General features: G+C 46.6%; 1 protein-coding gene across 3 annotated transcripts in view; it reads right to left on the reverse strand.

Moving 5' to 3' along the window:
* Nucleotides 1-3,282: 3,282 nt before the first annotated feature.
* The window catches only part of PAXIP1 (PAX interacting protein 1), a 52,036-nt gene continuing 38,513 nt past the window's right edge, over nt 3,283-16,805 (reverse strand). For 2 of the 3 annotated variants that reach the window (XM_088018275.1, XM_088018274.1), the window contains 8 exons: nt 15,246-15,316; nt 13,154-13,256; nt 12,113-12,281; nt 5,610-5,710; nt 4,531-4,665; nt 4,363-4,438; nt 4,221-4,285; nt 3,283-3,654 (listed from right to left, as the gene is read on the reverse strand). In XM_088018275.1, the coding sequence (XP_087874401.1) occupies nt 3,643-3,654; nt 4,221-4,285; nt 4,363-4,438; nt 4,531-4,665; nt 5,610-5,710; nt 12,113-12,281; nt 13,154-13,256; nt 15,246-15,316 (732 nt within the window). In that variant the 3' untranslated portion in view covers nt 3,283-3,642. The other variant, XM_088018276.1, reaches the window with a different exon arrangement.

Here is a 16,805-nt window from a genome sequence, read left to right on the forward strand (position 1 = left end):
GCTCCTTATCAGGTATAGGATTTGCAAATATTTTTTCTTATTCCACGGGCTGCCTTTTCACCGTTGGTTGCATCTTTTTAAAAAAAAATTTATTTATTTGAGAGAGGCGAGGGTCAGAGGGAGAAGCAGGCTCCTTGCTGAGCAGGGAGCCCGATGCAGGACTCGATCCCGGGACTCCAGGATCATGACCTGGGCCGGAGGCAGTCGCTTAACCGACTGAGCCACCCAGGTTCCTGGTTGCATCTTTTGATACACAGTTTTTAATTTTGGTGTGATCCAATTTACCTGTTTTTCTCTTTGTTGCTTGTGTAGGCTGGATCAGAGGCTAAGGCAACGGAAAAACCTGCAAGAACCAGGAAGGGCTTTACAGGTCTTAGTGAGTGGAGAAGGTTGCCAGACGGGAGTGGGAGGGTAGCCTGACACGAGGAACAGGAAGTAATTCTGTGTGGCTGCTGGGAATGAGGAGCTCGGTGGGCATGTCACACGGCTTTAAGAAAGACTTCAAACATGACAACGCGGGGACTTTCTTCTCTTAGCAGGAATGCGACAACAGTACAGAGGGTACCGGGAGGGGAAGCGCCTGGAGGCAAGAGGGCATCTTAAAAAACCTTGCTGAGATTTGCAAGGGAAGGCGATGAGCCCAGCGGTTAAGGGGGACGCACAGACGTGACCACTCGCGCAGCCGGGTTGCCGGAGCGAGGTGAGCTGCAGACGGGCAGTAAGGCAGAGGGGCACCTCGGGAGGCAGCCCTTTGCTGTGGGGCGCATTGAGAACCAGGATGGGGGCCTGCAGGACGCGCGGAGGCCGACGGAACAGATGTGTGTGCGGGAATGCCGACGGGCACTGGCGGGTATGTGGAGGCAACCAGCTTCCCACGAATGCAGACCTTAATTTCACGTTTACTTTTTGATTCAACAAACATCAGGGATTTGGGAGGACTTCCTGGGAGTGCGAGCACTTGAGTCAGAGGAGCTTTTGCCTCCTGCCTGCAGATCTCCAGCAGCCTTGTTTGCGCGCAGGCCAGTGTTGTGCGGCCGGTACCGCTCACCATTCTTTCTTCAGTCACCAGGTATCGGCAGGATTAAAACATGTCCAGCTTTTCCTAACGAGAGCAAGGACACGCAGTATTTCTTCCACTTTCTTCTCGACACCTTGCACCTACCCAGACGGAAGCAGACCTTCTGCAGCCTTGTCTGTGGCAGGGAATGGAATTCCAGTGACTCTGCACAGAGCAGTGATCTTGGGGCTACTTGGACGGACTGTATACCTCCTCACTGGCACTCGCGTTTCCAGAGAGCCCGTGCAGATGGCCGCTGACATGACAGCTACACCTGGTCACCGAGCACAGAGATGCACCTCGTGCAGGTGAGCTGGACTTTTAATCTTATTTAACATTAAGTGACAGTAATTTTGTTACTAGAACACACTCATGCTTTGAATAACCTGGGCATATAAATCTTTTTAAATTGTAAGTGGTATGAAATCTAAATACAGATAAAATATTCCTAATGAAAATTTAGTGTCAGAATTGAGATGTGTGCTAAGTGTAAATAAAATACAGTAGACTTAAAGACTGCACCAAAAACAAGCAAACAAAAACAAAACAAAAACCCACTATCACAATAATTTTGTAAAATACTGATGACCTATAGCTGGAACAATATTTTAGATACATGGTGTTATAAAAATTTAAAAACATTTTTTACTGTGGCTATTAGGAATTTTTACATTGCATGTGTAGGTCATATTTCCATTAAATAACCTTGAGCCAGACAAAACAACAGGATTAAGTGACAGACTTCCTTTTCTTAGAAGAAAATAACTTTTTAAATCACCTTCTGTAAGAAGCATTTACTTGAAATCTCTATTCTTCTACATTCGTATGAAACTCCCGAGCCACCAAATCCGTGCTCAGCAGCTGGGCAAGCCAGTTGGCTGCAGACAGCTCCTGGAGTGTTTAAGAATTATTTCTTGGCAGGTTTTGAAAAAAAAAAAAAAATACTAATTGAAAGGTTAATCAAATCAGTCATACTTGCATGTTGGTTAAACAAACACCCTGTCTCCACTGAAGACTGAACAGATGCATGAGACTCCGCACAGAAGGCCCATTTTTTCCATCCGCGCCTTCACTTTCCTTCAAGGGTGTGAGCCGTAGGGCAATATTCTGAATACTTTGCCATCAAAACTGTGTTCTCAAATATGAAACTCTTCTTCCCTTCCAGGATCTTGCAGAACCTAAGATATTTCATAGCAACACTAATTCCATCTGTTGTACGTGACAGGAAATGGTCAGTTCTACAGGTTAGTACTTCTAAGTTTGCTTAGGTACAAAACGATTGGCTTCAAAGCAGACACATCTTGAGGTACAATTTGTTAAAAATACAAGTAAATGCCAGAGTATTGTACATCTAAGAACAACTGCTCTTAAGGCATACTTTAAAGAGCTCAAGATAAATACTTCTGGCAGCCAATTAAATGTCAGTCACTTTAGGCTGAGTGAGCCTGAAGGTGTGCCTGCCCTGGTAATGGGGCGGGCTCCCCGGGAAATCCCACAGAAGGTCAAGGGTTAGGGCAGAACTTGAAGACACTGGCCCTTACTTAAAACCGTGAAGTGTGTGGTGATTTCCTTTCCACTTGGAGAAAGAGCTGTGCGTGGTCCTATGCCAGCAGAGCTGGGAGGAACACCTGAAGAAGGGTTGTCCTGAGTGTGTGACCGTCATCAAAGCCCTATAGGAACACTGAGAACTCTCCTGACACGGAATTCAGTTCATTCCGTGTTCATGTCTTTAGTGCATGTGCACCACCTACACTGTATTGAAAGAATGTGCAGTTAAGGAATTATCGAGCGGGTCACAACTATTCCTAGGGAAGACATTTCAGAAATTGTTATGGAAGCAAATTCAGTGTTTCAGGAACACACCTGATGAGCACAGTGAGAGCAACTCTGAGCGTCTGGGACTGTGGCCTCCGATGCAATCCCACAGGAAGTGTCGAAGCACCGGACGTGGAACAGAGCAGGACGGACGTGTGGTCCTCAAGGTTCTGACCGGTGGGTGCAGTGCCACGGTGGCGGCCGTCCCTCTGCTTGGGAGTTTGTTACGCTGGCAGAGGATGGCTGCCTTCCAGATATTCTATTTTGCCTTGAAATTACTTAAAATGTGATCCAGTTTGATGTAAATCATATAAATTATGCAAAAAAAAAAAATCACTCAATTCTAAGTTCAAAAGTACATTTATTTAAAATGTGGGCAAGATATCAATATAAAAGAAAAGAGTATAAGAAATAAAAATAAAGTACAAAACATTTCAAATCTTTAACATCCATAATTTAGAGATAGCAAGGTCTTTATTTACACCATTTTACTTGTAGCCGAAGTTTTGTTAACAGTGTTGTGAAAACATTTAAAAACCTGGCAAATGAATCATAAAACCTAATGTGGGCTCGTAAATTCATATAATACAAAACATAATTTATGTTTCCTCAGAATAAAATTACACATCTTAATAAGATGCAGTATATTTATTATCTGTGTTCTCCTGCTTTAAAATGCTTGCCTGCTGAAGCAGCTGGAAAACACGGGCACCTGAAGGGGGGGCGCCGCCGGACGTCGTCCCAGGGCTCCAGTCGCTGTGTCGACGCCATCAGTTAAATTTATATGTAAGCTTGTTGAGGAAAAACCATTTCAAACACAATGCAAACTAACACCGCACACAGGGTCCCAAATCTAGTTACGGCAGTACCCTGCCAGCATAAAGCTGTCAGTCCTGCTGCCCATCGCAATCCCAGGGAGCTTTAAAAATGCCCGTGCACACAACTCGCGCAGCCCGAGTGCACCAGGCCCCCCCGCACTGACAGGACCTGGCGAGTGTGCCCTGCGGTCAGAGCCGCAGTCGTGGCTGATGAAGCACAGGCTGACAGTCCGGGAGCCCATCCTCCCGGGGCAAAATCAATCCGTTTCCTTCTGTCTCTAGATGGAAAATGGTAAAAAGGCCCCTGAGAGGACACCCACATAACTTTTAAAGCAGTTCTTTCTGAAAGTAAAAGGAGTACATAACAGGCGTTTACAGGTATATATATATTTTTTTAATCTGGAAATTATATGAAGAAAATGCTTATTACAGCACGGCGTCTATAAATACTAGGACTTTTATCACTAACTCGGGCACATATGCACAGTACATACGGTTCTGGTATCAGTGGGGAGCTGCTCTCCAAAAGGATATGATTCATAGTCCAGTGTTTGTGTGAGCACTCCAGTTAGAACAAACTCCGCGTTGTGAACATCTGAAAGGAACGAAACAAGCTCAAAGTGTGCTGTGTCTACACATGCTCCGATAAAGGGCAAGAGCAGTGAGACTTACCTATTCCTCTGGCAAAATATTCTCGACATAAGTGAAGGTCATTTTCACAGGATATTAAAATTATTTCTGACAAACTCTAAGAAAAAGAAAATGAGTTTATCAGTTACTGAACAAGGAATCTCATCTGGCACAGTGACAAATCAGCAGCCTGTTTTTCCTTCTATCCACCTTATTTTGCTTGTGCTCCACGAGCTTCCGGAAAGACGGCTGTTTAGACAACACTCGCCCTCCTGCACACTCCACAATCGCCTTCATGGTTGAGAGACTTGGGCAGATTCCAGGTGTGATGTAAAAATATTTTGCCTAAAAGTAAAAATACGTGCACGTTTTTAACTGTAATTTTTCATGAATTCTACCATGATTTTTGACCAAATGTATAATTCTGTGAAATTACAGAAGTCCCAGCCGTTGCAGGTCCCCAACCTGAAGTGGGCCTGGAGGAAGCCAGGATGCCGATCTGAACTAACTGAAGCATTTTCCCACGTCAGGTAAGACCCGGGATGAGTCAAAGTAACTGGAACTCCTGTCCCTAAGAGACACGAAGGATTCTGTGGGGTCGGTGAGAACACTACTCCATCCGCCTCCGTGTGTCAAGGAAGAGACCCCTCTTCGAGATCTGTGTGTCCTCTGGGCCCCAACCAGGAGATGACCCTGATGGCTACGATGTAACTTTCTAACGCCTGTTCTCTGAAGCACACCACAAAAATTTTTTTAAACCGCTCATAGAAAACATTTAGAAAATTCAGACTATTTTAGGTAAGATACATCTTAACATTCCCATTCTCATTCCCAAGCTGGTTCCCTGAGAAGGGTAAAAAACAGATCAATACAAAAAAAATGTCAAGCTGTTCTAAGTATCTTATCAAACAAATATTTAAAAATCCTCTGCACATATTCAATTAATATTTTCCTAAGAATCTTCATTCTCCAGCTGAGTATGCGTTTAATGAGAAGAACATGAAGTAGCAAAGATTTGTTGAGAAGCAGAAAAATCAACCTAAATGTCTCTTGCCAACTGGATGATTCATAAATACACTCTGAACGCCCAGGTGCTTTGTCGAGCGTGTCTCTAGCAGGCTTGGGAAGAGCAGTGCTCCGGAGGCCCCCCTGGGCCTCCCTGGCACAGGCCCCCGGGAGCACGTCCCAGCAGCCTCCCGAGGCCAGGAGTGTGCGCCACCCACTCAGTTACTGTCCCTTCGACTGGGCCATGTGGGGCGTCTGTGGGGACGCTGCTGACTACCCTTTACCTTGAAGAGTGGGGAGGCGTGCGCCCTTTTCAGGGACTCTTCCAGACTGAAAGAGAACAGCACCTCGGCCTCAGCGTCTCGAAGGAGGTAGTTCTGCTCATCTGGAAAACAGAGCCGCCCGCTCAGAAAAGTGCAGACTTGTGGAGTAACGGGCACGGGATCCACCCCGGAGGTCTCCCCGCCGGAGGGCTCCCCGCCGGAGGGCTCCCCGCCGCAGGTCAGGGGCATGTCTCTCGCGGCTCACACTTACTTCCCTGGGAAACCCCTGAATATGAAATCTCAGCTATTCCCCCCCGAGAACAGCCAGACAAGATGAACGACAGACTCCCTTCTCCACAGCGTGGCTTACACTGCTGAGGTCATACGCCCTTGGAAACAAACGGACTGAGAGCTGGGGACCCTCTTCCACTGCCACACCTCCCCTCCGCGCCCCCACCGCTATCCCGCGTGGTTTCAGGGGGTTCAAGGATCCTGCATGGAGAACCCCAGTCCCAGAGCGACCAGCCGAGAACCAGCTTCATATCCAACGTACGTGTGATGACCACAAGTCTCGTTAGACTCAAGGAACTGATAATCCATTGTATAGATCTAACAGATTCCTTTTAAACATATGAAAGTGGGTAGCAACTTAGAAAGAATAGTTTCACCAAACCTTGACACGGGAGAATTTTGTTTTTCAGAGTTTTCATGGTTAACATTTTAAGAAACATCCAATTTACCAAGTCAAAGATCACAAAATGTTTCAAGCTTCTTCTGTCTCACGCTCAGAAAAGCACTTCTTCCTCATTTCATAATAACCAGGTAGCGTAACACAGGTCTAACCTGATGACATGGTCCCCGAAAGTGTGGCACAGGGAAGTGTGGCGTGGGGGCTGGCCAGGTGGGCGGCCATGATCACACGACCTGCAGGCCACACACTGTTTCTGCCAAATGCCCTTTTCATGAAGCGATGAGGCTTTGAAGTATGTAAGAAAACCATTCTTAGCTCCTGAGCCACAGTTTGCTGACACTGGGCAAGAGCAATCCAATCAGTAAAGAGACACTGAAATTATGAACAAGTGCTAGAAATACAAGATCAGTTGGTCAGCCAATCACACAAAGCTGCTATACTGTTTTAGGTGGAAAAAGATAATGTCCGGAAATTGGAGCAGTAAAAAATGAACAGGAAGTACAGTCACACAGGAAATATCTGAAATGGCAACTTCCAGGGCAACCGTGGAGGCAGACGCGCCTTTCCAGGGCCTGGAGGGTCACCAAGCAGCGGCCAGGGCTGCTGACGGAGAAGCGACGCGGGAACGGCCGCAGCTGACAGCCCGCCTGCACGGGAGATGCCACGCTGGGCTCTGCTCTCTCGCGCTCAATCTCCAAACAACACACAGGGCAGAGGAGCGTAACATGAGCCTAGAACTTTCTTGTGCCAATAGCCAGGAAGTGCTCGAAGACCAAGGGGACGGACGGCGGGACCCTGAAGCCAGCCGGAGTGGCCCTCACTGGACATCAAGGACAGTACGGGAACAACCCACGAAATAAAATTCAAAAAGGAGTCCATCCAAGGAAGTAATAAAGGAACAGTAATACTGGCACAGTTTCAACTACTTCCCTCTACATGACTTAATGCACAGAGGTGGCTCGCTCCCTGGCGGGAGCGCTGCAACCAGCCGGCACCGAGCGGGGCAGCCCTGCACTCAGTCGGGGGGCAGCAGCAGGTACACCCGGGCCGAGGGCCGTTCTAGCAAATCATCACCTGCAGCAACAAGGGAACACTGAGGAGACGTGGCGACCCCGTGCTCGGTTCTGACCCGGAACCTCTGGCTTTGAGGGACATCCCTGGGACGCCGAGCCGTCGGAGGATGAGGCTGTGGCCGTGGACCGGACTCCCTGAGCTATACTGTGGCCATGGGGCAGAGTGGCCTTTTCTGTAGGTAACACACGTCAAGGTGTTCGAGGATGATGGCACGTAACTTTGGCAATGTACCCTTTCACGGTTCAGGAAAAAACAGTAGTTTGTACTATACCTGCAACTGCTTGGTAACTTGGTGACTGTTTCAAATAAAAAGATTTTTTTAAATTCCAAAGCCAAATATGTTTAAAAATCGCTAAAATGTTAAAAGATGGGTAAAAGAAAGAAATGACTCTGAAAGCAAAAATTCAGACATTACCACAAATCACCCAAGTAAGATCAATATTCTCTTTGAAAAATTTAGAAAATAATCCAAAAGTGTCAACTTTTGGCAAAACAAATTTCTTTTTTAGAAGATTTTATTTATTTGACAGACACAGCAAGAGAGGGAATATGAGCAGGGGGAGTGGGAGAGAGAGAGAAGCAGGCTTTCCTCTGAGCAGGGAGCCCAATGAGGGGCTCGATCCCAGGACCCCGGGATCGGTGACCTGAGCTGAAGGCAGACACTTAACTGACTGAGCCACCCAGGTGCCCCAAAAACAAAGTATCTTTATATATGTATTAAAAATAAATGAGTTGGGGCGCCTGGGTGGCTCAGTTGGTTAAGCGACTGCCTTCGGCTCAGGTCATGATCCTGGAGTCCCGGGATCGAGTCCCGCATCGGGCTCCCTGCTCAGGGAGGAGCCCGCTTCTCCCTCTGACCCTCCCCCCTTTCATGTGCTCTCTCTCATTCTCACTCTCTCATATAATAAATCTTTAAAAAAAATAAATGATTTGGGGCTCCTAGGTGGCTCAGTTGATTAAGCATCTGCCTTCAGCTCAGGTCACGATCTCAGGGTCCTAGGATAGAGCCATGCATCATCCATCATCAGGCTCTCTGCTCAGCGGGGAGTCTGCTTCTCCCTCTGCCTCTGCCCCTCCCCCTGCTTATGTGTGCACACTTGCGCGTGCTCTTTCTCTCACATGCGAGCACTCTCTCTCAAATAAAATATTAAAAAAAAATTTTAAAAATGATTTACATATACCAAGAAACTGATCCTAAAGTTGATATGGAGGGCAAAAGACCCAGAGCAGCTGACTCAACGCTGAAGGACAAGAACAAAGCTAGAAGACTGCCCCTGCCCAACTTCCAAGCTCACCTCAATGCTTGAGGAATCAAGACCGCATGGCACCCGCAAAAGAACTGATTGGTGGAGAGCCCAGAAACAGACCCACAGAAACAACATAAATTGGCCTTTAACAAAGGAACAAAGGTAACACAACTGAGCAAAGATCTTATTTTCAACAACTGGACGTCCACATGCAAGAAAATGAATCTAGACAGACTCTACATGCTTCAGAAAAATTAAAATGGATCACAGACCTAAGTATAAAACTATGAAACTCCTAGAACACAGGAGAAAATCTAGATGACCTTGAGTATAGCAATGACTTCAGATACGACACCAAAGGCATGACCTATGGGAAAAATAATTGATAAGCTGGACTTCATTAAAATTAAAAATGTGTGTTCTAGGAAAACAATGTCAAAAGAATGAGAAGACAAGCCACAGACTGGGAGAAAATAGTTGGAAAAGACACAACTGATTAAGGACTGCTGTCCAAAATATACAAAGAAATCTTAAGATTCAACAATAAGAAAACCACCCAATTTAAAAAATGGGCAAAAAGTCTGGACAGACATGTCACCAGAGACGATATAGAGATGGCAAATATGCACCTGAAAAGATGTTCCATGATCTATGTCATTATCTAACTGCAAGTTAAAACAAAAATGAGATGAGCACTACACAACTATTAAAATGGTAGAAACTCAAAACACTGACAACACCAAATGCAAGCAAGGATGTGGAGCAATGGCAACTCTCCTTCACTGCTAGCAGGAATGTAAAATGGTGCAGCTAACTTGGAAGAATGTGTGGTGGTTTCTTACCAAACTAAAGATACTTTTACCACATGATCCAGCAATCACACCCCTTGGTACGGACTCAAAGGAGCTGAAAACTTATATCCACACAAAAGCTATACAAGAATGATGACGGCGGCTGTATGAAATCGTCAAAACTCAGAAGCAGCCAAGATGCCCTTCAGTCGGTGAACAAACTGTGGTCCAGGCAGACAATGGAGTATCTATCACTCAGCGCCACAAAGAAACGAGCTACGAAGCCATGAAAAGACAGGGAGGAAACGGAGATGCGTCTCACTAAGTAAAAGAAGCCACTCTGAAAAGGGTATGTACTGTTATGATTCTAACTACATGACACCTAGAAAAGGCAATTACTGTAACCTGGAAAAATTCTCTTAAATCCTGATATTTGGGGGATCAAATATGAAATGTTTGAATATTTACTATTAAACATGAAATGTTTACAATGTGACTAAACCACCTTCTAACCCTCAGAGATCGTTATGCCATACAAATGAAAGTCAGCCAGCCAAAACTTCGTGAAATTTGAATTGCTGTAAACTTCATAAACAGACAAAAGAATATTTCACAAAATGGTAAAGTTGATAAAAGCAACTCAAATTTCAATGAAGGAACAGACTGTCACATTCTAAATTTTATAGCTCGTCTACAAAATTGGGAGCTAATATATAAGTTTATGGGAATTATTTCTACAACTTTTTTCTTTTGCCTACGTTGTTAGGTTTTTCTATTTCATTAATATCTTTTAAGAACAAAAAAATTAATTTCAATTGAAAAATTTTCTAAATACTAACACAGTTATCCTCATTATTTGTGGACTGGCCTACTTGGTACAATGTATTTGTAACCACAGACCAGTACTGGTGGCATTTTTGCAGTCCCTTGCAGAGATGCTAGTAACGGGGCCAAACCTGAGCCGCCAGATGCTCCTGTTCCTAGAAGGCGAAGCTCTATACCATAAAGAAGTTTTCTTTTTTGTGGTCTACTTAGTGTTAATTTGTTCACATTTTCATGCTTTTTGTTGGTGACTCTGTAGTTTCAAATGCCCCAGCATGGAGTGTGGTGCCGCGGTGCCCCCCAGGGAAGAGGCCACGCCATGCCGACAAAGCACGAGTTACGACGGCTCCGCTCAGGCTCAGCGAAGCCAGCTACAGCCAGCCAGGTCGTCAGCGGGAAGGAGCCAAGCATAAGTATGAGTAGCGTCTTTAAAAAGAGGCACACATCCAACAAGGTTTTACGGAGCCTACGAGGATAGGTATCGACCCAGCTGATGAAAATGTGACCAGCCAGCCCTGAGTTTCCTCTGGGAGCAATGGCTCGGTGTTCACGAATTTGGGGTCTGTGGCTACTCTGTAGAAAATGTAATTACCATGAACAACAGGAATTGGCTATATTATTGTAACTGAGAATTTATTATTGATTTTCATATAAAGGATTCTTTGCTATGATTGACATGGATATACAATCATAGAATTTTAAGTTTGGTTCTAGCTTTGCTACAAGTAAGAAGATCATTTATTTGGATAATTTCTCATCTGTATATTAGACTACATGAACTTTAAAATATATATGCTTTTTATTAACTGTTTTACATTAAAGACTGAATTAGGTTTAAACACGAGTGTCCAAAAAAATAACATGGGTCTGAAATGCTTCAATTTAACATTAACAACCGCTTGCCCCTGTTAGGGACAAATATGGCTAGTTTCATGGGTCAGAACACTGCGAGGCCAGTGGGGACCAGGAGGGTCTCTGGGGGTCTGGTGGACCGGTATCATCCTACAGCTCCAGGGGCGGGAACACGGGAGGGTGCAGCATCCAGGGCAGAGAAACACGAGCGTGTGCATGTGTGCACACGCCCTAACCAGAGGCTGGTAACTGCTGTCACTGCCACATGAGGGCAGGTAGGGGGGGAACACAAGGGAGGGAATTAAGTCTTAGCACCACTGCGGGTGGGGCTTAAAAACCAAAAACAAGAAACCAAACAGACTGTGGTGACGCTTGTTAGAGGGCCGAGCTCCTTTCTCCTGTTCCACCCAGACCAGTGGCCAGGTGAGAGCTAAGGATGCATGTGCAGGGGCCACGACGGGCTGGGAAGGCCCACACAGGGAAGACAACACCACTGCTCCTTACAGTAACAAAGGCTCCAATCAATTTTGGCCATATAGCTTTGTGGAGAAATTGTTTGGAATTTATATTCACTCTATGTGTAGTAGGGTACGCTAAGAGAAAGCCTCTCCCCACTGCCCAGAAGGAATCCAGTCTCGGGGCTCCGAACGACGGGAGGTGGGCAGAGGGAGGCAGACACCACCCATCCCTCCGATGGAACCTGCCATCAAACCCGGGCCAGGACCATCATGGACACCACTGCACGGGAGAATCACATTTCTACTGGAAACAGCCAGTGTCCAAACAAAATATCGGCAAACAAAGCCGTGGTAGAGAGCTTATTTTCCCCTAACATTGCCCAAATGACGGAAACCTTTCTCTGTCATACTACAGTGCAAAACTATCCACTGACTCGCTGGGACATGGAAGAAATTTATAAATTTAATGGTGAGTTGTCAGGAGTGAAATAGCAAACTAGATGTTTGTTGGGATGAAAATGGACAAACTCAAGGGAAAAAAAGGTGTGTTTTCAGTACGAAACACTAAGGCAGAGATGCCAGCACATACCAATGAACTTCTGACATTTGAAACACTCCTCCAGCCACTCCGGGGTCACGATGTGCCTCACCACAGAGATGGCCGTCAGGAACTTCACCGTGCGCGTCACTTTGCTGGCGATGAGGTGTGTGCACTTCTGCGCAGACTCGGCGACCTCACCGCCAAGGATGTAGAGCTTCTGAAGGGAGGAGCACAGAGCAGAGATGAGCGTGGCACTGACGGTGGCCCGGTGCGCACGACTGTCATCACGTCCACAGATGCCACAGCCCTCCACATCAAGTCCCTGAGAACCAGGCGGCACATCTCAGACCTGCAGCTGAAACGGGGGTTAGTGAAACACAGCGACCCAGTCTCTGCCGTCAGGGAGTCCCCGCAGAGACGCGACTGAGAAGACGCAAACACATGAAAAAGACCTCAGTGACTACATTCAATTGTAAACGTAAAAAAACTGTACTAATCTTAGAACAGCATTTGTTACGACTTCTCTTCCTTAAAAACAATGAAAAGCACCATGTAGGAATCCAACATGATACAGGCGAACTTTCCATCGCACCCCACCCCCGCCGCCCGACAACACGAAGCTGTTATTCCAGAACATGTATCTGAGGTCGTATCCCACTCCCTGTCCAAGTACACACATGCCCAACGCCCCCTGCACCCCCCCAGGCAGCCTGTGGCTTCAATGGGGGATGCAGAGTGGCTGGCGCACCCCCTAAGCTGGGGCTTTCTAGGACGATGGCCTTCGACCAGGCTTGCTCATGTTCACGTGGCTATAAGAATGGGTCGTGGTCTAATCGCCAGACTCCTGCTAAGAAAGCAGGTGTCTGAGTATAAAACTAAATATAAAAAGCACAGAACAAGGTGTAAAATCATTAACAATTTAACGAATGCTTGTTGCCATAAAAACTACTACAGCTCCTTTGTAAGTATATGCTGTGAAGGTTATTAGGATATTCCTGATTAAATGTTAATTAACTGCTACCCTAAAGCAAATATATACAGAAAGGCACAGGGCTAAATATCCTTATAGAAAGTAGAATACAATTTTACCTTAATATACTGTTGAACTTGGACAGGTTCAAACCCAGTGAAAAGCACAAAAGGGGTCAATTCTGGTGTTAACTTTTTAGTGGGAGGTGGTATATCTTCAATTCTATAAAATAAACACACAAAACACAAAGGTGACTTTGTTTACTTAAAATAAAAATGTTCTTTAGCAAACAAAGGACTGTTTTAACAACTGTTGGGAGCGTTCAGTGTGTGGGGATTCTTCCATCAAGGAGACCGCGAGGCGCCCGTCCTTTCCTTCCTCTTACACGGTCTCACCCAAAGCCTGTGCGTGGCACCTCCAAGGAAAGCAACCCACGGATCCTCTCCCGCTCCAAATTACAAATGTTTTCAACGGCTTTGACAAGGCGGCAAAAGAATGAGATCTTGCCATTTGCAACGACGTGGATGGAACTGGAGGGTGTTATGCTGAGTGAAATAAGTCAGTCAGAGAAAGACATGTATCATACGACCTCACTGATATGAGGAATTCTTCATCTCAGGAAACAAACTGAGGGTTGCTGGAGTGGTTGGGGGTGGGAGGGATGGGGTGGCTGGGTGATAGACATTGGGGAGGCTATGTGCTATGGTGAGCGCTGTGAATTGTGGAAGACTGTTGAATCACAGATCTGTACTTCTGAAACAAATAATGCAATATATGTTAAGGGGGAAAAAAAGAAGAAGATAGCAGGAGGGGAAGAATGAAGGGGAGTAAGTTGGAGGGGGAGACGAACCATGAGAGACGATGGACTCTGAAAAACAAACTGAGGGTTCTAGAGGGGAGGGGGTGGGGGGATGGGTTAGCCTGGTGATGTGGTATTAAAGAGGGCACGTTCTGCGTGGAGCACTGGGTGTTATGCACAAACAATGGATCATGGAACACTGCATCAAAAACTAATGATGTAATGTATGGTGATTAACATAACATAATAAAAATAAATAAAAATGGAAGCTTAAAAAAAAAAAAGGTGGCAGACACTTGGGGTGGACTCCCCGTCTCGCTGCTTCTGCCAGGATAACCGTTCCTAACAGGCCTGTTCTGGGTCCACGTCAGTCACTGAGGGGGTATCCCGGCAGCTGCCTCTCACAGGCCCTCTGCACCCCCTGCCCTGTCTTACACAAGAGGCTCAAAACAAGATATCGAACTTAAGCAAACCTTTTAAATTAAATCAGTATTTTACATATCCTTAAAATGTTCAAATTCCATTTTTAGCTTACATTTGAAACCGTCTAGATAAAATAATTTTTTAAGGTTTATAACTGTGTAATCACAGGGGCACCTGAGTGGCTCAGTCAGTTAAGCATCCAATTCTTGATTTCAGCTCAGGTGTTGATCTCAGGGCCGTGAGACCAAGCCCTGCATCAAGCTCTGCACCGGGCACGGAGTCTGCTTGAGATTCTCTCTCTCCCTCTGCCCTCCACCCCCACTGCTCATGCTCTCGCCATATTAAAAACTTTATATATATATAAAATCATATAATTAGGATGTTAGTGAATACTTCCATAGCTTAGACTGTGATGTGGGGGTGCAACGCATAGGATGCAGAGCAGGACAGAGACGAGGGGAGACCGGTGACTGACTGTAGAGGGCAGCCCAAGCACATCAACTGTGGTTCACCACATCCAGCCTGGACTTCATTACTGACCCACACTGGCCAACCAGGTCTTAGCAGGTGAGACCAGTGCCACCACACAAGTCCTTCCAAAGGGCTCTCGGCCCCTGCCCACCTGGGCCATGGGGTGCACCCGGAGGGCATAGTCGTGCGCACGCTGGTGCGCCGAGGCCAGCCCCGCCAGGCCTCCCACCTGGTCCGCCACAGCAGCTACGCTTTACTGAGGTTCTGGTAAGGTTTTGCTTACAAAAACAAAACAAAAAACCCAGAAACAAAAAAGATTCAACTTTTTTTTAAATAAAAAAAAATACTTGTCTATCCACCTTTATGTCCAGTAATGAGACAGCACAACAAAGCTGTGAAGCAATAAGCAAATCCTATTTACTATGAAAATGTTCAGAAATTTCTCCACTTGTGACCACTTTCTAAAACAGACCTGTAAACGATAACCAACCACAGCAGACGCAGGGGATCCTTCATACCTGGCTCTTTTGGAAGAAGGCTGGATGTTGGTCACTTCATTCTGTTTCAGTTTGGGAGGTAGTCTCACACCCTGTAATTAAAAATATCACTCACTTTAATCAATCTCACAAGTAATACAAGAACTTCTAAGAGATTTGTGTGTCAAGTAACCAAACCATCTCCTACAACGTTCATGCTCTCCTCCGCATCGAAACTAGCATTTGCCCAGGACAGTGACAAGGAGGTCACCACCCAGGAGCGGGAAGGCTTTCCAGAGAACCTCTGTGTGAACTCTCAGCCTGCCTTCCAGGTTCCCCAAACCCTCCTGGTCCTCAGGGCGTCTCCGTCCCCCCTGCTGCCCATGCAGTCCTCCACCCTCAACACCGCCCGGCAGTTTTCACTTCAAATGTGTTGTCTTGTGTCCCAATTTGGAACTTCGAAAACATTCTCACTGCAGTTACATCCCCTAAAAACTGACAATTCCTCAAGTAGGAATTCTGGCTAGGACGGTTCACAGATCTCACTGGACAGATGAGCAGCTCTGCTGGGAGCGGGGCAGCTTTTCCAAAGCTGCTTCCAAAGACACACTGTCTGTTTCACCATCCAAAGCCTCCCCTTTCCATTTTCTAAATACTGCTGCTGTATGCCGACAATACCCCCAGAAATCCCCGTGTGCACGGCAAATGCCTGAGACCTGCCTGCCCCGCCAGACCCGGGGCCAGCCAGCCTCCTCTCACTGCACCCGGACAAGGACACGGCCCTTGGCCCTCGCAGCCGGCAAGCACTTTCAAGTGTCCCCAGCACCACACAGCAGCAGCAACAGGAAACACGCGGCGGGACGCAAACGAGGGTAATGGAGCCGTCTGGGCCCCAGGGACCTGGGAGGGCTCCTCCCTGAGGACCACATTCCCAGCTTCATCCTGAAGGCCCCGGTAACACTGCTTTCATCCACGTGAATTAGGAGAATATCTGTTTTTGTTGATGTGTCAGAGCTGGTCGTGTTTTCTTAAAATCATAATTACTAGTTTAAGTAAAGGGAAAAAACCCCATGTGACCACGTTATCATCAGCATGTAGGAAACAGACTCTGGACAATCATCCTCGGCTTCTAGGTCAGATCTGGAAACAGCATGGCGGATCCTCACGAATCAGAACACAGGCTGAGCTGTTCCTTGTAACCCTGACAAGAACACGCTCCTCATTTAGCTGTTTAGGGGACCAAGAGCCTCCCTCACCTCCGCAGCCTCCCAGGGACGTACTGAGCGTCCGTGCACGTGAGGTCCAGCAGTGAAAACCCCCAGGAGGGTATATATGGTAACACGCATGTCACCCCCAACCTTTAACTGCCACCACCACGGAAACCGCGGCTGTCCTCACAGCAGCGGGCACGTCAGCGGGGACAGTGACCAGGAGGCAAGTTCTACAGTGTGACGTCACTGAGATGTGTCCTGGAAACACACCCGAAACGCGATTCGTGTCCTGCTGTCATACCTGACCCACGGCCCCGCCCAGGGGGCAGCCCAGCCTTGTTTCCTAACCGACCATCGCCAGCACTCCAACCTGCACCCCCTCCCCATGCCC

Source organism: Eumetopias jubatus, unplaced genomic scaffold (assembly GCF_037043125.1).
Source record: "Eumetopias jubatus isolate StellerSeaLion01/CBP00866 unplaced genomic scaffold, mEumJub1_p1.0 scaffold_14, whole genome shotgun sequence".
NCBI lineage: Eukaryota > Metazoa > Chordata > Mammalia > Carnivora > Otariidae > Eumetopias > Eumetopias jubatus.